Genomic DNA, 22,481 nt, shown 5'->3' with positions numbered 1-22,481 from the left:
CCTAGTTTTAGAAACATACATAGAAAAATAGGTGTAAGAGTAGGCCCTTCGGCCCTTCGAGCCAGCACTGCCATTCAATATGATAATCTAAAATCAGTACACCGTCCCTGCTTTTTTCTCATATCCCTTGATTCCTTTAGCCCGAAGAGCTAAATCTAACTTCCTCTGATGTTTAATCAGCAAGGACCACCAAAGCAAATCTCAAAATTTTCTAATTCAAGAATCAAGGAAAGATCATGTCAAATCTGAGGAAAATCTAACACCAACTTAAATTTCACAGATGAGATTATTATTATTGAATCCCCTTCTGACAAGAGCATTTAGAGTTGGGTTACAAAATATTTCTTCCATACCCGCCATTAAAATGTCACAAATTACCAGACAGCAACAAGATGATTTACCTTCCCTGCATCATGAATACATTAGAGCTGTGTTTGCTTGATTAGAAATTTTCAACATCTAAACTTTGAAGGAGCATATTCTTGTGCTTGCATCATCTTATGATGCAAATTCTACAGTGCCCTCCATAATGTTTGGGACATTTATTTATTTGCCTCTGTACTTCACAATTTGAGATCTGTAATAGAAAAATCACATGTGGTTAAAGTGCACATTGGCAGATTTTATTAAAGGGTATTTTTATACATTTTGGTTTCACCATGTAGAAATTACAGCTGTGTTTATACATAGTCCCCCCATTTCAAGGACCATAATGTTTGGGACACATGACTTCACAGGTGTTTGTAATTGCTCAGGTGTGTTTAATTGCCTCCTTCATGAAGGTATAAGAGAGCTCTCAGCACCTAGTCTTTCCTCCAGTCTTTCCATCACCTTTGGAAACATTTATTGCTGTTTATCAACACGAGGACCAAAGTTGTGCCAATGAAAGTCAAATAAGCCATTATGAGACTGAGAAAGAAGAATAAAACTGTTAGAGACATCAGCCAAACAGGCTTACCAAAATCAACTGTTTGGAACACCATTAAGAAGAGAGCGCTGGTGAGCTTACTAATCGCAAAGGGACTGGCAGGCCAAGGAAGGCCTCCACAGTTCATCACAGAATAATTCTCTCTGTAATAAAGAAAAATCCCCAAATACCTATCCGTCAGATCAGAAACACTCTTCAGGAGTCAGGTGCGGATTTGTCAATGACCACTGTCTGCTGCACTGTCTGCAGAAGACTTCATGAACAGAAATACAGAGGCTACATTGCATGATGTAAACCACTGGTTAGCCGCAAAAATAGGTCGGCAGGGTTACAATTTACCAAGAAGTACTTAAAAGAGCAACCACAGTTCTGAAAAAGGTCTTGTGGACAGATGAGACGAAGATTAACATATCAGAGTGATGGCAAGAGCAAAGTATGGAGGAGAGAAGGAACTGCCCAAGATCCAAAGCATACCACCTCATCTGTGAAACATGGTGGTGGGAGTGTTATGGCCTGGGCATGAAGGTACTGGCTCACTTATCTTCATTGATGATACAACTGCTGATGGTAGTAGCATAATGAATTCTGAAGTGTATAGACACATCCTATCTGCTCAAGTTCAAACAAATGCCTCAAAACATTGGCCGGCGGTTCATTCTACAGCAATACAAAGATCCCAAACATACTGCTAAAGCAACAAATGAGTTTTTTCAAAGCTAAAAAATGGTTAATTCTTGTGGCCAAGTCAATCACCCGATCTGAACCCAATTAAATGCTGAAGAGAAAACTGAAGGGGACTAGCCCCCAAAACAAGCAAACTAAAGATGGCTGCAATACAGGCCTGGCAGAGCATCACCAGAGCAGACACCCAGAAACTGGTGATGTCCATGAATCGCAGACTTCAAGCAGTCATTGCATGCAAAGGTTATGCAACTAAATACTAAACATGACTACTTTCATTTATATGACATTGTTGTGTCCCAAACAGTATGGTGCCCTGAAATGGGGGGACAATGTATAAACACTGCTGTCATTTCTACATGGTGAAACCAAAATGTATAAAATGGCCTTTATTAAAATCTGACAATGTGCACTTTAACCAAATTACAAATCTCAAATTGTGGAGTAGAGGCAAATAAATAAAGATGGGTCTTTGTCCCAAATATTATGGAGGGCACTGCATATTACCAATAATATACAAAAAAAAGGATTGTGATATGCTTAGAATGTTAAGACAGAAGGAGCTAAAGGAGAAGAGTTTTAGGACTTTGTAACAACATTTAAGATCTATAAATCGAGGCACTAAAAAGGAATATTATATAATGCCCTATATATATTGTCAGCTCTCTTTCAATCTTATTCAAGAGCTGGAATCCAGTACAAGAAATACCTTACCAACACCTAATAATAATTTTAATGTGGTCTACGTGCACAAGAAAATACTTACCGTACACTCCTGCATTTCATGTTCTTTTGTAGCTAGCCTCATAAGTAGGATGTTCTCCCTTCGGGCTGACTCATGTTGCTGCTGTTTTAGTTTTTCTTCTGACTCTCTTAATCCGCTTACATCATTTGCTGTTGACAGATAGAGTGCAAACAAATAAACATGATCAAATGCTTGCTCAAAATATAGTATTTAATGTCAGTTCATTTCAAATGTTATGATTTTATCAGGAAAGAATACATTTTGTAACCCTGTTTTAGCTACATTAAATACATGATGTCTAATTCTGAGGCTGATTTTGAATGTATTAATGACAATTTTGATATAGTTTACTCAAAAAATCACTGCTCATGTCAATCTTTCATTGTGGTTATATATCAATGTAAACCCAAAGATTTTACCCTTCTACAGACTCACGGCTATTCCTTGAAATTCCATTTCAAGCAGGGTGCAAGGCCACCAAATTCAAGTGCAGTTTCTTACCTCTTCGAGCAGGGTGCAAGGCCACAAAATTCAAGTGCAGTTTCATACCACTTCAAGCAGGGTGCAAGGCCACCAAATTCAGGTTCAGTTTCCTACCACTTCAAGCAGGGTGCAAGGCCACCAAATTCAAATGCAGTTTCATACCATTTCATGCAGGGTGCAACGAAACCACATTCAAATGCAGTTTCATACCATTTTGTGCAAGGCCACCACATTCAAATGCAGTTTCATACTATTTCAAGCAGGGTGAAACCACCATAAAACCACACAGTAGACATTCAGTGTGTTCAGTTGATTCACAGCTCAGACGGAGTCGTGACCTCCCCCATCATGCAGAGACTGAGCCACACCCACACTTCCGGGTTTTATAATCCCTCCCCCTCCCACCGGAAAAGGTGTGGCCTTCAATGGCGTGATTGACAGGAGTGATTCTCAACATTTTTTAAACACCAATAACACTTTTGTTTTTCATTGATGGGAAGAATCCTCTGCACCTGATGAGAGGAGGGGAACTGAGTACGATGGCCAAAAATCACAGCCGTAAGTGGTAGCGTTATATCTAAAATCAATATAGTGCAAACAGGAAGTTGTCAAGTTTAGACAAACAACCATTTGCAGGCAGTGCCTTTTTACTTCAAACCAACCATATTTTCATTTTCAAACCACATTAAGGGCACTCACAGTTGAGTAGACATGTGTTCAGTGTTATTCAGAGCTCAGAGAGATGGCTTCCTCCATCTTGCAGAGACTGAGTGAGGCACAGCACTTCCTGGTTTTATAGTCCCTCCCCCTCACTCCAGCAGGGGCAGCAGAGAGAATGGCAATTTAAAGAAAACCATTAATATCTCTCTGATTTTTCATCGATGGGAAAAATCCTCTGGTCCCGGAAGGTGGAGGAGGGCTCTGAGCGAGGTGGCAGCTTATTGTTGCAGCTTATGAGAGTGTGTCCATCTTCTACTGCATTTGTATCTGTGTGTGTGTGTGAAAGGAGAGCTATGTCGTCTGCAAAGTCAAGATCATCTAGCTGCTCCCACATTGTCCACTGAATCCCATTTATTTTCCCTTCAGTTGTTTCCATCATGATCCAGTCAATTGCCAGGAGGAACAGGAATGGTGACAATAGACATCCCGTTCTGACACTAAAGCTCTGAGAGAGCTGGTCTGCATGCATAACTTTGCATGAGTTTCCATCATACGAGTTCTTGATTAAGTTTATGATCTTGGTGGGAATTCCATAGTGGTCCATTAGGCGCCATAGTGTTGTCCTGTCTAAGCTGTCAAGCTCTCAAAGTCGATGTACAGGGACGTGTTCCATTCAATAGACTGCTCAATGATGCATAATGTTGCTATATGGTCTGTGCAAGGGCGATCCTTCCTGATTCGTGCTTGTTGGTCCCATAGCCTCTTGTCTACAGCTTCCTGAAAACGGTTGAGGATGACCCGGTTGAGAATTTTACTGGGTACAGAAAGTAGGGTAATCCCTCGGTAGTGGTCACATTTTCTTAGGTCACCTTTTTTTGGCAGTTTCACAATGTGTCCCTCTGCCCATTCCGTGGGTGTCTTTTCCTCTTCCAAAATGCTCCCCAAAAAGCCATAGAGCATGTCTATTGATGAGTCTATATCTACTTTCAGGGCTTCAGGCGGAATATTGTCAGGGCCAGCAGCCTTGCCAGTTTCCTGTTGCTTAATTGCAGCCTTTATTTCTGATTTTGTTGGTCTGTCACACTTAATTTGTAGTAGTATCCTTTCTTTGGGAATGTGTGGCTGTACAGCTTCGGACTTCTTCGGACTTCTTCGAAATGTTCTACCCATCTGTCGAGCTGCGCCTCCTGGGTTGATCATTCTTGTCTGTAATTTGTTCATTACTATGCAGATATGTCCCAGACAATTTCCATGTGACGTTATACAACATATGATACTCATTATTTAATTATTGCATTTGACAAAGAAAAGGCATTAACTTTCCAATAGCAGCCATCTTAAGAAGGTCAAACATCCCACCCCACTACCATTTGACCTATCAGTCATAGTGTCCTATAATGCCGTGAACAAAGGCAGCCTTTGTACATGGCCTTCATAGACATGACAAAGGCTTTTGACTCGATAGACCGCCAGGCTCTTTGGAGCATACTATCAAGGTACGGTTGTCATGACAAGTACATCAGAATATTGAGGCTTCTACATGATGGCATGTCGGTCACAGTACTCAGCAACTGCGGCTCTGAGTCCGAGCCCTTCACTGTGAAAACGGGGTTCAAACAGGGATGCATCAGCGCACCCACCCCGTTTGTCGTCTTCATTGCTGCCATACTTCACCTCATTGGTGAAGAGCTGCCACAGGGGATCCCAATCCTCTACACAACTGACGGTGGGCTCTTCAACCTTAATAGGTTGAAGGCCAAGAGCAAAGTTAGTAACACCGCCATCATGGAGCTTCAGCACACTCTGCCAATGCATACAGAGCCATGGGCCTAGCCTTAAATATCAAGAAGACCCAGGTCCTACATCAACCTTCACCCAACCAGCTGTCTACCCAGCCCACTATAAAAGTGGACTGCAACACGCTTGAAAACGTTGACGACTTCCCCTACCTTGGCAGCATTCTTTCCTCAAAAGCTGACATCGACTCTGAGGTCAACCATCGCCTGAGTTGTGCCAGTGGAGCCCACGCCAGACGCAGGAAGAGTCTTTGAAGACCGAGACCTAGAGGCTCAAACAAAACTGCTGGTCCACAGAGCCGCTGTCCTCTCCACCCTGTTGTATGGAGCCGAGTCATGGACCACCTACAGCAGGCATCTGAGAGCCCTGGAACAATACCATCAGAGATCCTTACGAAAGCTGGGAGGACAAACGCAACAACATCAGCGTTCAAGGAAGCCAACATGACCAGCATCACCACCACAATAATGCAGCACCAACTTCGATGGACTGGCCATGTTATCTGCATGTCCAACACACATGTCCCTAAATAAATCCTGTACTCTCAATTGAAGGAAGGTTGGCGAGCACCCGGCGGGCCAAAGAAACACTTCAAGGACAACATCAAGAACAACCTGAAGAAATTCCACCTCACATCAAGCAACTGGGTCCACATTGCACTGGACAGGCACTCCTGGAGGAAATCCGTGCAGGAAGGTGGTGCACTTCATGAAATAGAACTACGCCGTGTCGCAGAGACAAAGCGACAGCACCATAAGGAGAGAGAGAAGAGAGCTCGACGACTACCAACCACCGCCAGTCTCCACTGCCCACGTTGCACCAAGGTGTGTGGATCAAGGATCGGCCTCTAGACATCTGCAGACCCACAATTAGATGACCCTATGAAGAGGAGAGGACAGTCATACTCGTTTCGAGTGACCACCGATGATGATGATAATGAGGCCCAATTCAAGCTTGAGGAAGAGCACTACAGCACGTTCCAGGCACCCACCAATCTCCTTGTAAAAGAAAAACTTGCCTCTTTAAACTTTCCATTTCTAACCTTAAACCTGTGCCCTCTCGTATTTGATATTTCCACTGGGAAAAAAAGACCATCTACTGTACCTGTGCCTCTCATAATTTATAAACTTTGATCGGTTTCAGCCCTTGACTCCCTGGAGAAACCAATCCAAGTATGTTCAACCTTTCCTTATAGCTAATACTCTTTAATCCAGGCAACGTCTTCCTTTGCACCCTATCCAAAGCCTTCATATCCTTCTTGCAATGCGCCAACCAGAACTGCTACTCCAAATTTTGATATGGAACCTAACCAAACTTTTATAGAGCTACAACGTGACTTGCTAACTTTTAAACTCTACACTCCAACCAGCAAAGGCGTATACTTGTGTTGCCACTTACAGGAAATGATGGACTTGCACCCCAAGATCCTCCTGTTTATCAAAGCTACTAAGGGTCCTGCCATGTCCCCCCCAAAAATGACAATAATTGTATATTTCAAGGAGAGTTCATTTTTTATCTATTCTTTACCTGACTGGATTATGGAGAATCGATTTGTATGGGTGTCAGGATGGGGGGAGGCAGGAAAATGGTGTTGGGAGGGAATGAAAGATCAGCCATGATTGAATGGCAGAGTGGACTTGATAGGCCGAATGGCCTAATTTTGCTCTTATAACATGAATAGGTCAAAACTCAAGCTCAAAAGTTAAAATTCAATCTTTAAAAGAACCTCCAGGGAAACTGGCAAACTGATCACAAAGGACCACAATGAAAACTTGACTGATTTACTATTGTCCTGATGGGAACAAAACTCCTAGTCTTAAGAAGGGTCTCGACACGAAATGTCTCCCATTCCTTCTCTCCAGAGATGCTGCCTGTCCTGCTGAGTTACTCCAGCATTTTGTGTCTACCTTCAATTTAAACCAGCATCTGCAGTTCTTTCCTACACCCCTAGTCTTATCCTATTTGTTCCATGTGTGATCCCAATGCTGCCACATACATTGTCTGGCAAACCACTCTGCCAAGCCACACACATATTCCAGTAATAAATGTCAAATAATTTTATTTCCACACGTAATAAAGATTTTGCTTTATAACAGATCTAAAACATATTTAACTTGCTAATACTTCATTGATAAAACTTACATATCTGTAAAAAATCACTTCTGCTAGAGGTATACAGCTGATGAAGCAGTTTAATTGGAGTTTTTCCTCCAACATTAGTTGCACGATGTTGAACTACCACAGATCATCATTTCAGCAAAATATTGATCTCCAGTTAGCTCAGCTTCACATCCATGTTAGTGATGCCAGACAGACACATGTAAGTTTCTTCGTTCTCCGTCAACTCATTTTTACACTCAGCTTTTGGTACAATTGTCTTCACATTCTAGTGACCTTATATTACCCTTCACCATCTCTACTTGTTTTCTCTCTCTTTTTTCTTTTGAAGACAATTTACTTGTACAAGTCCCTGAGTTTGCATTCTAATCACTCGAGCAAAGAAATACATCATAAATTCCGTAATGGATCAATTTGTAACTCCTGCAAATATAACCCAGTTTGGATTCCTATTCATGCATATCCATTCCTTTCTTCCTTTTATTCATGCAAATTAGTTATTAAAACCTCTTCCTGACCATGTTTTTGGTCATTTTCACTAATACCTCCAGTTCAGTTTTAATTTTGTTTGATAACCATTTGCAAAATGCTTTGGGATATTTTGCCATGTTAAAGCTGGTTCATTAATTTTACATTGGTTCTGATATTATCTTCACACGTCTTTTATTGCACTTTCCCCAGCACCATGATGGTTATCTACACTAATCACGTTTGCCTGAATACAAGCCTGATGCATGCACAGGATTAGCATCAGTGGCTTTACGTCAGCATGAATGAGGTGGGTCACACAATTCTATGATTATATCCTTATATAACTATAATACTCTGTGTGTGTTTGTGTGTGTGTGTGTGTGTGTGTGTATGTGCGCGTGTGTATTTGTTTGTGTGTTATCACATCTTCTCGAAAAAATGGCACGATAACGGTAAAATTTTTACATATTCGGGTAGATTTACCCCCTGGATTCCGATGCGCTGCAAGTGAAGAACGAGCAAGTCGGGCCCTGTACTAGAGCTCTCGGGTCTGTCTCTGGTCGGGTCCCTCCCCCCCCCCCCCCCCCACACTTGGTCTAGTATATTTATAAAATGGAGACTAAATGCAATTTGACCAGGTAATAAGATAACAACTATACTTCTAGAAATATCACTTAACCTGTTTTTTAAAATCAAAGTACACTTTAGCCACAGGCATTTTGATCTTTGAAATATCCCTCTCTAATTTGGTTGTACGCAAAATTAATCTCTTTCTTATCTGTTACACAATGGCATGCAATGCCTGATCTTGACCAAGACCCAATCTCAGCACAGCTCAGTGTCAAAAGGGTGTGTTAGTATCCTGCAACATTTTCTCAGTTCCTTCATAATGTGATGTTGGAGCTCAATTAACAAACTTTCGTCTTGAATGGATCTAATAAACAACAATCCAAAAACGTTTCAAACCCAAATCACCATAATCCAGAACGATTTTGGTGGTCAAGCATCAGCGCACAGATGATGTGTGTACATCATTTTGATTTGTTCACAAAAGCATGCAGAGTTTGGGGTGTAAACCTGTAAAACTAAGATTAACGACGTATACAGCATAACTCCTCTGGTGTTAATGCTAACGAGACACATGAAAATGTGCGTGTCTTCTCATATCTCAGGAGTCATCCTTTAACAAAAGTAAACACCAATGATGAAACTTGCCATCGCCTTCAGTCTACCAGCATAGCCATCAGTGGAAAGTGCGTTTAATGATCAAGGCCTCACACCTAGCACAAAATTCAGTCTATCAGACAGAAGTGGCCTTGCCTTCCTGTACGCTTCTGACCTGCACTTTCTACAGTACCTCAAAGCAAAGGGCAGGTACCAACCATTGCTGTTTCTGGTAAAAAACATCTAAATGCACTGGCAGGATGTGAACTAATGTCAACCACCTCACCCACACCAACATGCCATACTTTCATGGCATTAATTAAACTTTGTTGGCTTGGACAGGCAAGTGTTCACAGCCCGACATTGGAACACAAAATACTGTATTCCAAGCTCCAGCATATCAAGAGATTGAGTGGAAAAAGTATAGGATTCAAGGATGTCCTCAAACCATAATCTGCATCTCACACCTCACTACCACTGGGAGGAATTGACTCCAAGAACATTTGTCCTGTCAGCCCATCGCACAAATACAAAAACACAGCCTGGAATGGTGTAGCCATGTTCAGCCCAAAGTCCTAGTTAATGACACAATTCTATTTAATCACAATCACAATAATACTTTATTAGCCAAGTATGTTTTGCAACATATGAGGAATTTCATTTGCCAAGTCAGTCATACAAATAAAAAGCAGCGGAACACACAAAATACATTTTAACATAAACATCCACCACAGTGACTCCTCCATATTCCTCACTGTGATGGAAGGCAAAGAAAAGTTCAGATCCCTTCCCTTCTTTGCTCTCCCACGGTCGGGGGCCTCGAGCCAACGGGACGATCTTGACTCCCGTAGCCGGCAGCGTTTGGGCCCTCCGCATCGGGGCGATCAGCTCCTGCATCAGGGGGATGTCAGCTCCCCCGCGCTGGCAATCGAGCCCCGGGACGGGTCGAGCCTCTGAGTCGTTGGAGCTCCCGACTAGCCTCTTCTGAGACTGCGAGCTCGCGCTGGTAAAGTCCGCAGAGTTAGAGCGATCCGTGGCAAGAGATCGACTCCGATGTTAAGTCCCCGCCCCACGGTGGGGCTCAAAGTCAGTCCGAGGAGCCTTCCAGCTCCATCAATGGGAGGCCGCAGAGCGACCGGAGATGTGACCCGAGGAAAAAAAAAAAATCGCATCTCCGGCCAGGTAAGAAACGGAAAAAAAGTTTCCCCTGGCACCCCCCCAAAACAAACTGGAGCATTTACACAAACTTTTAAAAAGCACAATTTTTTTTTTAAAAAGATGAAAAAACATAGACTGCTGGCGGGGCTGCCAATCATGCGGCGTCCCTGGTGGACACTGAAGGTCCCCACCATCACAGGCGCCAGTCATCTTAATAAACAAAAAAAGACATAAAGTGTTGGAGTACTCAGTGGGCCAGGCAGCATCTCTGGAGAACCATAAATAGGTGACGTTTTGGCAAATTGTTGCCAATGTAGGTGGGTAATAGGAGAATCAAGGAGGGTATTAATGGACACATGTGAGAGTAGGTAACAGTGGAATAAATGGAGGAATGGAATGGATGGGATAACCCTGATGGACTGAATGACCTTGTTTTATTATAAGGAAGTACAAGTATGAAATATAACATAAGAATGCCACCCCATACAAACAACCAAACTCCAGGAGGTGAGATTCACTGCCCTTGACATCATGTCACCATTTGACTTGAGGATGACATTTGTGGTTATTGGAGATCAATATTCCTGTCTCGAGGACATAACTAGGAGTTTGTCAGGGAAGTATCCTTGTCCAAACCATCATCAACTGCATGATTTGTTTATTTTTTCCTTTGGTGCTTTTATGAAATATATAACAGCTCCTGAATTCATTCCTTATTTAGCAACAATTGCCTGACGTGCCTTTTATGAAGTTTCCCATCCAGTTCAGCTAATTCGCTTCTCATTCTTAATAGCCTGGTTTAAATTTAGGACCCAAGTTTCAAATAGAACTACTTCATCTTTCATATACAGAAGAATTGGGGTTTGTTTTGCAGTTACAAACCCCAATTCTTCTGTATATTCTCCTATAGGAGGGAGTAACCAAAACAAGCCCCAATTCTTCTGTATATGAAAGATGAAGTAGTTCTATTTGAAACTTGGGTCCTAAATTTAAACCAGGCTATTAAGAATGAGAAGCGAATTAGCTGAACTGGATGGGAAACTTCATAAAAGGCACGTCAGGCAATTGTTGCTAAATAAGGAATGAATTCAGGAGCTGTTATATATTTCATAAAAGCACCAAAGGAAAAAATAAACAAATCATGCAGTTGATGATGGTTTGGACAAGGATACTTCCCTGACAAACTCCTAGTTATGTCCTCGAGACAGGAATATTGATCTACACAAGACTTAGCTTCTCAATATGCTGATCTGAAAAAGAAAATCAGCACACATTCCAGGAATTTATCCTTCTTAGTATTATTGCGAATTCAATTTGACCAGTCTGTATGTAGAATAAAAACACCCATTGTCACTACTCTCAATTTTCCTTTTTGATGTGGTCACCTATATTATCACTACTATTTGGAGAGGTACAAAGTGTCTTCCACATTGACAGTTTCTATATGTTGACTTTCTGAGCCAATATTCCTTTTTTGCGATCATGCTTTTCCAATCCCGTACAAACAATAGTACCCAACTCCTTTTTCTGTTTGCCTATTCTTCCTAATGATTGAATATCCTTGGATATTCAGCTTCCAGTCAGCCTGCAACCACATCTTTTAAAAATCCACATCACAAAAATGCATAGTATGATTGTTCAACAATCACCAAAACATTCAATTACATTACCACTGGCGAGTAATTACCACTCCCACCAATATATTTGGGGTTTGGGAAGGTACTATTATTCAGAGACTTAAGAGGAGTAGCCACGTAAAAATATAAATACTGTGGCTACAACAGCACATCAAAAGCTGTGAAGTCTGTGACAAGCAACATTCTGGCATAGGTTAGATGCATGACTGTATACCCCACGACTTAGTTTTAACAACAGAATAAATTATCATTAAGTAAAGAACAGCTGAATTGATCACCATCCTATCCAGTTTCATTCACCACAATTTTAGAGATTGTTAAGCGTGTGACATCCTACAAGATTTATGTGAATAGCAGCCATTAATCCAAACAATTATCAGTCTTCTAGCGAGGGCAATTCCAGCTGCATGAATACACACCATTGTCCATCGAAAGAGACATTTCTTAATAAAGTGTTAAAAGACTGCTTTCCATGTCTGGATTATGCAGATGCATTCTCCTCAGTTGAAATGTGTTTCCATATGCAATTAATTCTACAAAGCCATTTGCCACAAATGTTGAGTAACATTTTGAGTGTTGGAGGAACTCAGCAGATCAAGCAGCATCTGTGGATGGTAAGTAATAGTTGACGTTTTGGGTTGAATTCCTGGTTGATGTTAGAGCCACTAGTCATTATGACAAGTCACTCAACTATTCTTGTGAACTGGAATGATGGAGGTTGCCTTGAAGTAGACGGGGACAGTACTGTTGAGCTTGAAGAACATCAGCAAAGACTGCGGCCAGTTGTTGGCACATGATTTTAAAACTTGTCCAAACTTGTCCAGGGGCTCCCCTTGAGAAAGCAAATCTAACATGCTTGGAAGTCTGGAGACACATTTTGGTGGGACTTTTCTTTGTCTGTTCTAAATGGTCATAAAAGACATTCAGTTCATCTGGTAGAGATGCTTCATTACCAGGGTTCACCCCTGGCTTTGACGTAGCCCATGATGATAGTCAGACTCTGCCACAGTTGGCCGGCAGACACAAACTGCTGGAGTAGCTCAGCGGGACTGGCAGCATCTCTGGAGAGAAGGAATCGGTGATGTTTCAGGTCGAGACCATTCTTCAGACTGAAGAAGTTCTTCCGACTGAAGAAGGGTCTCAACCCAAAATGTCCCCCATAACTTTTCTCCAGATATGCTGCCTGACCCGCTGAGTTATTCCAGCAGTTTGTGTCTACCTTCGATTTAAACCAGCATCTGCAGTTTTTTCCTACACACAGTTGGCTGGCATCTGCTTGATTTTATCAAAATCCAGAATAGGCTGAAGACTTTCTGTTAGCAACCCTGATAGATTTACAGATATTATATTTTTGGCCCTCTTATAACAGTACAACATCAAATAAAATGACAATATACACAAATTGGTTAATTTCAAAACTGTTGAGGAAGTCTCTCTGCAATATCTTCCAAAACAAGCCCATGAAATTATGGGTGTTGTGAAGAGTAGAATACATTAAGCATTCTATAGTATTATGTCCAATTTTGGGCATAACATTACATAGAAATGCAGAGGCTTTGGAGAAGGTACAGAGAAGATTTCTCTTAATAGGTATACAGGAATCACTGGCAATGGCAGGATTTATTACAAATCCATTATTGCCCCTGACCTGCCAGGCCATGTAGGCATCACCCACAAAGAGACCAGATATTGCCTATACCTAGATAGGTCACAAAATGGCATGGAAGGCAAATTTTCGCAGCTGAATATCTTCATAGAGCCAGACAGATTTTTCATGACATTTTATCCAGTAATGTCAAATTGTTCATTTTTCTATATGACATTCCATGTCATTAAATGAATTCAAATCCCACTGTAGCCCCTGGGTTCTGCAATACTAAGACAGCAACCAAGCGACAGCCCTGTACCAGAATGGACCCAGGGGAAATCTGTACAGCAAAGCAGAGTTTGATCTGTTTGAACCAGAGAATACGGAATAAAACTAATGTGAGCTTTTAAACCATGCAGGGTGTCGAGATGTTAAATAATATTGTTTCTAATAGCTGAAGAAAAGCAGTAGACTGCAATGGTAATTTGCAAAAGAACAAGTGCCATATGATAATGTTAATTTGATATCACATTTAGGATATGGAATACAGTGCAAGATTGGAAGTTGCATGAAAAATTCAAAAGAAGCCTTCTACAGGAAGTTGGATAATACTTAAAATAAATTTCTTCAATGATTTTGTGTTCGAGCAGGGAAGTGGAAGACACGGGCTGGATGATTTCAATGCTTCCTTTTGTAGTTTAAGCTAATCCCCGAGCTGGATGTATGAAAATCGAAAAGCAGCCCCTTTTTGAGGACATGCATTCAATGCAATAATTCCTTATGCTTTGGAAAGTACCCATGTCCCTCCCATATAATAATAATAATAATAATAATAATATGCAGCAAGCCATGAACTATTGCATGCCACGAAGAATGTAAAAATAACCTTAATTTTGAAAATGCATTATTTGAAACATTTAAATTTTTTAGCCACATCAGCTTAGTGTTCCACTATATCTAGCTGCTTTTCCAATAACAAGCAGTTTAAGTCAGACAGGTTACACCGCAAGAGGACTCAAACCGTTATACATATGCAGGGCAGTCTGCTAGTGCTTTTGTGAGGGCTTTAATTTAGCTTGGTCAGTGGAGAGGAATATGAGAGGAGTCTCAGAAGGGAGGGAAACCAAATTAATAGGCAGTGTAAAAGGCAAACTGCAAATAGGATCAGAATATGGAAGTGATAAAATACCAAATTTAAAGGATATCCTATCTAAATACACACTGTATCCACAGCAAGAAGGATGAATGAATGGACAAATAGTTGTAACTGGTTATAATCTAACAGCCTTTTATAAAAATATCACTGACCAAACCTAAAACCCAAATATTCTAGATAAATAATAATAAGGAAGGACAGGCACCAAGGAAAATAAGGTCGCACTGTTGAGCGACGACATCAAAGGGCTGAATGACCTACTCCTGCACCTATATTGTCAGTACAGTGGTTATAGTGTATCTCGGCTCATAAGATTGTGTTCTTGAGGTAGAATTTAGCTGCATGGAGCCAAGAAGACATTAGTGGGAATTGTTTCCAGACCTCAGAATAAAAAGTGAGGTGGGGTATGCAATTGAAATTAGAGGTCACCCTCTTACAGTAATTGCCCCATCATAACTGCCTCACCACATATGAATGAGTAAATGCTCCAAGTTATTGTTCTCAAGGCAGATTCCCAGATGTATATTGAGGAATATTGCTATCAGGCCAGAGCTGGAATTCCACATTATAGATTCTGGAATGGTTGCTGTAGTTGGAGGGTTATATATGCCACTCAGCTATTGCAGCAGAGAGGAAGAACGGAATGATTAATTTGTTGGCCTGCCCATACCAGACCCATGCCTCCTCCTTTTTGCCAACCAGAAGTTCAATTTCGCTCGTCATGCAGGATTCCTTACTCCTTCTACCTGCCTTACCCCTGATTCTAACAGGAACATGCATACCTTGAACTCTCACTGTCGGACTTTTAAAAGCATCTCACTTTCCGGATGTCCCATTGCCTGCAAACAACTGATTCCAATCAATTTTTGCAAGTTCCTGTCTATTACCAAATTCAGCTTTTCCCCAATTTAGATCTCCATTCCCTAAGAGTAGGTTAAGCTTTGAGGAAGTCAAACTCTTTTAATGCAGGTGATTGTGAAGGGCACAATCAAGACAATACAATACCTTTTATTTGTCATTTGAACCTCACATGAGGTTCAAACGAAATTTGGTTTCTGCAGCCATACAAAAAAAGAACCAAGACACACACCAACACAATTCAATTCACATAAACATCCATCACAGTGAGTCCTCCTCACTGTGATGGAAGGCAAAACTTAAACATATCTCTCCCCTGCACTCCCCTCTCCCCCCCATGTCAGAGTCAAAGACAGAGTCAAAGCCCCCGGCGGGCGATGTTAAATGTCCCGCAGCCATTAAAGCCACGCCGGGTGATGCAAGGCCACGCACCGGGTCTTGGTGTTGGAGCCCCGGCGGGCTCTTGGTGTTGGAGCCCCGGCGGGCGCTCACAAAGTCCCACGGCCATTCCAAGCTGCGCGGGGAGGTGATGTAGGCCCCGCTCCAGGTAATCTTCAACCCCGCAACTCGGGCGGGAGAAGTCGCCGTTGCGGAAGCCCCGAAAAGCGGTCTCCCACCAGGGACCCGCGGGCTCCCGGTATTACTGTCCACAGACCTGCGGTAGGAGCTTCCGAATCTCCGGGGGTCGGGCTGCAGCAGCGCGCCACCACAGCTCCACCCGCTCCGGACACGGCCAGATGGTGAGTAAATCCGCAGCTCCGCGACTGGAGCCCCAGGTCATTCCTGTTGGAGGCCGCTCCACGTTGCAGCCCCAACGACAACGGAGACCCGACAAAGAGAAGGTCGGGTCTCCCGTGCAGGGGAAAGACCTTAAAGTTCCCCCACCCCACCCCCACACACATACCCCGACAAAAAAAACAATAAAAACTACATAGAACAAGACAGAAAACAATAAAAAAGACAGACGGACTGCAGAGGCCGCTGCTGACAAGAGTCGCGCCGCCCATCAAGGATCTACCCGTAGCTTTCTCCAGTTAAACACAGCTGTATCAAAAGTATGTTTAGTTAAGTAAAATTCTGCCTATTTAATAAAGTTGAAATATTTTCAAGTGACCAACAAAACTGCAGTTCCGATGTCAACATTCTTTATCCAAAGGCTTGTATTTTAGTTTAGTTTCGAGATACACGGCGGAAACAAGCCCTTCGGCCCACCGAATCCATGCCGACCAGCGATCCCCACACAATAACACTGTCTTAAGACACGTTAGGGACAATTTACAATTACACCAAGTCAATTAGCCTACAACCCTGTATATCTTTGGAGTGTGGGAGGAAACTGGAGCTTCCTGGAGAAAACCCACTCGGGTCACAGGGAGAATGTACAAACTCCGTACAGACAGCACCCATAGTCAGGATTGAACAAGGGTCTCTGGTGCTGTAAGGCAGCAACTCTACCACTGCGCCACTGTGTTGCCCTTAAGTTTGGTAGTGTGTTGTAAAAAGGACAATTTTCTTAAGTGAATAGTGAGGTAGCAACATTAAACTTCTTACAGCATCTTTAAATATTCAATGTATAACCAGCTTTAATTTCTTCCTCAACCCTTTACCACTATTTGGAATATTTCAAAATTCAGCTTTCTGATGTGCTGTTTCACAGCTCTGCTGGTTTCTCTGACACCAAAAACCTACATTCTTCAAGAAGGTAAAATAATGTCCTGAAAGTGCAAGCTCATACTTAATCCAAAAAAATCTGATATTTTATCCTCAGAACATCTGTCTTAGCAAAGAATTTAGCACGTGTCTAACTTCATGCAAGCAGTGAGTACAACCAAACTATCAACGTTTACAGGACATTTGCTACTTTAAAAAATCTGTTGCAAGCTATAACCAGAAATACGAGTTATAAAGAAACTAAAACAACTTACAGCTGAGCTCTGAGCATTTAGTCTCTAATGCATGTACATAGACTTCTTGTTGTTTCCACCTGTAGGAAGAAAGAGTTAATTAGGCAATGAATTACCCCAAGAGGAATTACTTTCTTGCTATCTCTCCCATCATGTCATCTTTTGATTATATTAATCTCCTGCAAGAATTTCATTGTTCCTTTTAAATACATATGACAATAAAACACTCTTGTCTTGACTCAAGAACATCAACTCCTAATGTTTCATATTCTTTATCATCCATCCATGGAATTTAACCAGCTTTACCTCCTAGCTAAATTGAAAGGGGGCCACTATCCTTGCAGGAAGGTTTTCTTATACTTCTCGGGACAGTTTAAACTAATTTGGCAAAGGGCTGGGAAATCCAATAGCAATGTGGCAGGTGGGAAGATTGACCTGAATGTAGAGGATAAATCAAGCATGTCCACTAGGCAGAACAAACAGAAGCATGTTAGGGAGCATGGGGCTCAAATGCATTTACTGAGGCAGATGAGCTTAGAGCATTGATCATCACATGGAATTACAATATTATAGCAATCACAGAAACGTTGTGACTGAAAGGCAAGACTGGGCTATAGAAGTTTCAACATGACAGAGGATGATGCAAAAAAAAAAAGGGGAAGCTGCATTACTGATTAGGGAGGGCATCTCAACAGTACTTAGGGAGGATATCCTGGGGATGTGTTCACACGGGTAGAATTTAAGAATAAGAGAGGACTTTAGAGATACAGCGTGGAAACTGGTCCTTTGGCCAACCGAGACCACGCCTGTACCTTTTTGGAGTGTGGGAGGAGACTGGAGCAGCTCGAAAAATCTCACGTGGTCATAAGGAGAATGCACAAACTCCGTACAGACAGTACCTATAGTCAGGATCAAACCTGGGCCTCTGGCACTGTAAGGCAGCAACTCTACCGCTGCGCCACTGTGCCGCCCCATCAAATTTGATTTTATTGAATGGTGGAGCAGGTTTATGGAGCCGAATGGCCTACTCCTATTTTTATTTTAGAATATCGTAAGACATCCACCTAACTAATTGAAAGGAAAATGTATAATGGTGCAAAAATAAAATGAGAATAAATTGGCAGGTAATGTAAAAACAGGTGTAAGATTGTCTACAAGTATGCAACAGGAAAGGGGCAACAAAAATAAGCATCGGCCCTCGATAAACTGAATGCACAAATTAGTAATGCACAATTTAAAAAAAGACTACAGACTAGCAACCTTAACATCAATTGTTGGGAAAATTCGAATTATTATATAGTAAATGGGCTTCCAGAAATTCAGAACATGTGCATTGGTGAACCAATATTGTTAAGATGACATAATGAGACTACAAAGATACATAGAAAAGCTACGGCAGAGGGCAAAATTCTGGCACAGAGGATAATGTGAGAAATTGTGAAATTGTCTTATTTTGACAGGAAAAATAAAGAGGATTCTAAAATTAGAGGGCATAGGCTTTGACTGGCCCAGGATGCTGACTTGGGTCAGTATGGACAAGATGAGCCGTATAGCCGTTTCCATGCTTCCATCCAGATCAATGCAATCTTCTTGAATAGCATCCTTTCCAGAATCCTACTCATTTTATCTACCAATGGCACACAATGGCCGATGCAAGTGCCATTTACAAAATGCATTGCGGCATGCTACCCTGAAAGCAACTCCCAAACCTGTGATCTCTGCCAGTGTGGACAAAGGCAGCAATGGCCTAGGAACACCACCAGCTGCAGATTGCACTCCAAGTTACAGATTCCTCATTTGGAAATTCATCACTGATCCATCACTGGATATATATCTTTCTAAAAAGGCACAGGAACATTGACCCAATCTCCCCTTTCCACGGTGTATTATTTCACAAACAGAATTTTTGACAGTTGTTTCGATCTGGATTTTATTTTACATCTACACCAGATTAATAAATGATTAGGATTAAAGGTAGGGTGATATACTGGAGAAGGAGTTTTGACGTCTGGACTGGGGCATTTGCAGATCACATGCATTTCATACAAAATATTTCTTTTAAACTTGAATTAATCCAATCAATGGGAAATATGGAACATGAAGTTTCCTGTTAAAAATATTTTATTAAGAAACAACAATACAGATATTCTTAATTGTGATTAATTAAAAAAATGATTCTAGTATAAAATTGGGGAAATAACCATTGCTGAAGCTAAAAATGGAGAAAACGTTGGGAGCAAACGATTACTAATTGAGGAATGTTAGAAAGTTTCCTTGTCTGTAACATACCAGTTAAACATCAGTATGAACTGAATGGAGGACACCTGCTATAGATCATCAGCAAAAAGACCCATGCTATGCTACTATTAGATATCACTTTTCTGGGTGCTCAATATCCTTTCAGTAAAAAACTATGTAGCAATTATATGTTGGAGAAGATCTAACAAAAATACAATTTGATTCTCCAGATCAGCCAAAATTGGTAATGGTCCTATCTGCTGATCACTATCTGGTGACATACTGGGAGAATCTTGAGAGTTAAATAGAAAACTGTAGGGTAAGAAAAGGACGCATCACTTGCATCTCTACCAACCTCATCTATTGCATTTAGTGCTCCCATTGTGGCCTCCACTATATCAGCGAGGTCAAGTGTAGACTGGGCGAATGTTTCACTGAACACTTGTGCTCTGTTTAGTTTATTTTATTGTCACTTGTACCGAGGTACAGTGAAAAGCTTTTGTTGCATGCTATCCAGTCATGCAGAAAGACAATACATGATTACAATGTTCACCAAGGACTGCTGGTGTTCCTGGCTGCTATCCATATTAACTCCCCTTCCCCCATCCCAATGTTTCCAAGACTTGGACTCAACTGCCAGAGTGCGGCCACACACAAACTGGAAGCACAGCACCTCTGTATGGGTAGCCGACAATCAAACAATATGAACATCAAATTATACAATTTCAAGTAATATTTCCCCCCCTCTGATCCCCCCCGCCCCTTCTCTTCACCCAACCGCTAGCCTATATCACTATCTCCGTCTATCTGCCAATCACCCTCACCTGACCTGTATCCACCTATCACTCGTCTGGCTTAGCCTCACCCCAACCTCTCTTCTCCACCTTTCTCCCCCATACTCTATCAGTCTGAAGAAGGGTCCCAACTGGAAACATGTCTGTCCATTTCCCTTTACAGCTGCTGTATGACCTGCAGAGTTCCTCCAGCACTTTGTTTTTTCCTCAGAATTCCAACATCTGTAGTCTCTTATGTCTCTACAATACTATCAGGTGCTATACTAAAAAAAAAGGATATACTTGTTAATTTTACTCTTGGTTTCAAAATTCAATTCATTAATCATTACCTGGAACATAACTCATCTCGGGACAGAGTCTTGAAGTCTGATTCACTTAAGCGAACCTATTTGTGAAAGAAAAAAAGTCAGCATTATTTTCTGCATATGACAAAGATATTGCCTTGTTGAAGTTTATAGAAAATGTACATTCCTTTGTACTTACCTTCTTTGGCAGAGGTTCTTCATTAGTCATTCTGATTCCTGAAAAAAAGGATGGTATTTTTAGATAATAATCTAAACATCAAGGCACTATCTTCACATAATTTGTCAGGAATTATAGAATCAGGCATCAAAGCATAGAAACAGGCTCTTTGGCACATGAAGTCCTTACCAATTAACCATTTATACGAACCCTATATTAATCTATTTTATTTCCCCAAAAGTCTTACCATTCACTTAGACACTTTAAGATATACAACAAAACCCACTCGGTCACATGGAGAATGAGAATGCAAAGCCGCTGAGGTCAGTATTGAACCTGCGTCATTGGTGTTGAAGCTTTACCAAATGCACCACCTGCAAATGTTGTTAATATATTACTCCAAATTCAACACACAATAACAAATCTTACTATCAGTATGGTCCCATCCATAAAATTTCACGTATTACAAAATAGCTCAAGCAAAATCTACAATTCAGTTAGATTAAAAGGACAAAAAATTGATAATTCCCCCACATAGCCGAGACAAAATTTAAATGTCATTGAAATCCAAATGGCAAAATGCAATGATGGCCTCAGTTCACACATGTAATACTAAAATGTTCTATTGGAAATAGTGCATACTTTCAACATTGGCCCTAATCTGAAAAATTTGGAAACTAAAGAAAAGTGCAGCATGCCCTTATTATTTCAAAAGCACTTAAAAGCCTCCATTCCTTTCAAACCACTGAAGTTAGTTCCTTCATATTCATTGCCATAGAAAAACATCCTGTGGAACATAGATGTGATATGTGTAGGAAAGAACTGCAGACGCTGGTTTAAATTGAAGGTAGACACAAAATGCTAGAGTAACTCAGCACGTCAGGCAGCGTCTCTGGAGAAGGAATGGGTGACGTTTCGGGTTGAGCGTTCTTCAGACTGATGTGAGCTGGCTGGGAAATGAAGATATGCAACATCCACAAAGGCATGAAGAAAATACACAAATACAGAGCAAGAGAGGGGAAAAGAAGATGGCAGATGTAATATAAACCGTAAACTGAAGAAGTTTGCTGTGGCGGTATTAGAAAAATCCTATAAATAAGATTCATCTAAATGGTATTTATTCGAAGATCTTGATTTGGTGAATCATGAAAGCAAGTAGTCTGATGTCGTTTATTGCAAGGGGTTTGGGGTACATAACTAAGGAATTATTTTTACAAAGTACATCAATTTGTATGAAACCACAACTAGCTAATTATCAAGCAATCCATGTAAATTCCATTAATTCATCTCATAACAATTGCATTATCCATTCAGACTGTGCCATAATTGTAATATCTGATCTGATGGCTCTATATAATTATTAAGTTCTTTGTCACTTAGAGACACAACACCAAATGGAGTTATTAATGCTATACAATTCATACATAAATTCATATTGTATCAATTTAATTACACAAATTCTGCAAGTCAGTGAAAATAAAATCCTGGGACTTGGGTGAACAGTGGTCCTTGTGACTTTCATTGTAATGACCATTTAGAACGTTTGCCTTTGGTGTCCTATTCTGTGCCTTCAGTTGCAACAGCTGTTAAGCTCTGGACTTCACTCCAACAACACCTTTATGCTATTTTAAGCTATTTT

At 41.1% G+C, this 22,481-nt stretch overlaps 1 protein-coding gene across 4 annotated transcripts in view; it reads right to left on the bottom strand.

The window, feature by feature from the left end:
* The window catches only part of LOC116975962 (WT1 associated protein), a 52,115-nt gene that overhangs the window by 24,770 nt on the left and 4,864 nt on the right, over positions 1–22,481 (bottom strand). For all 4 annotated transcript variants that reach the window (XM_033025405.1, XM_033025407.1, XM_033025408.1 and 1 more), the window contains 4 exons: positions 20,864–20,901; positions 20,710–20,765; positions 17,370–17,428; positions 2,376–2,503 (listed from right to left, as the gene is read on the bottom strand). In XM_033025405.1, the coding sequence (XP_032881296.1) occupies positions 2,376–2,503; positions 17,370–17,428; positions 20,710–20,765; positions 20,864–20,901 (281 nt within the window). The remainder of the gene's footprint in view (positions 1–2,375; positions 2,504–17,369; positions 17,429–20,709; positions 20,766–20,863; positions 20,902–22,481) is intronic.

This window comes from Amblyraja radiata, chromosome 8 (genome assembly GCF_010909765.2).
Source record: "Amblyraja radiata isolate CabotCenter1 chromosome 8, sAmbRad1.1.pri, whole genome shotgun sequence".
Classification (NCBI taxonomy): Eukaryota; Metazoa; Chordata; class Chondrichthyes; order Rajiformes; family Rajidae; genus Amblyraja; species Amblyraja radiata.
The sequence above is the reverse complement of the archived record's forward strand: the minus strand, read 5'-3'. Positions and strand labels throughout refer to the sequence as shown.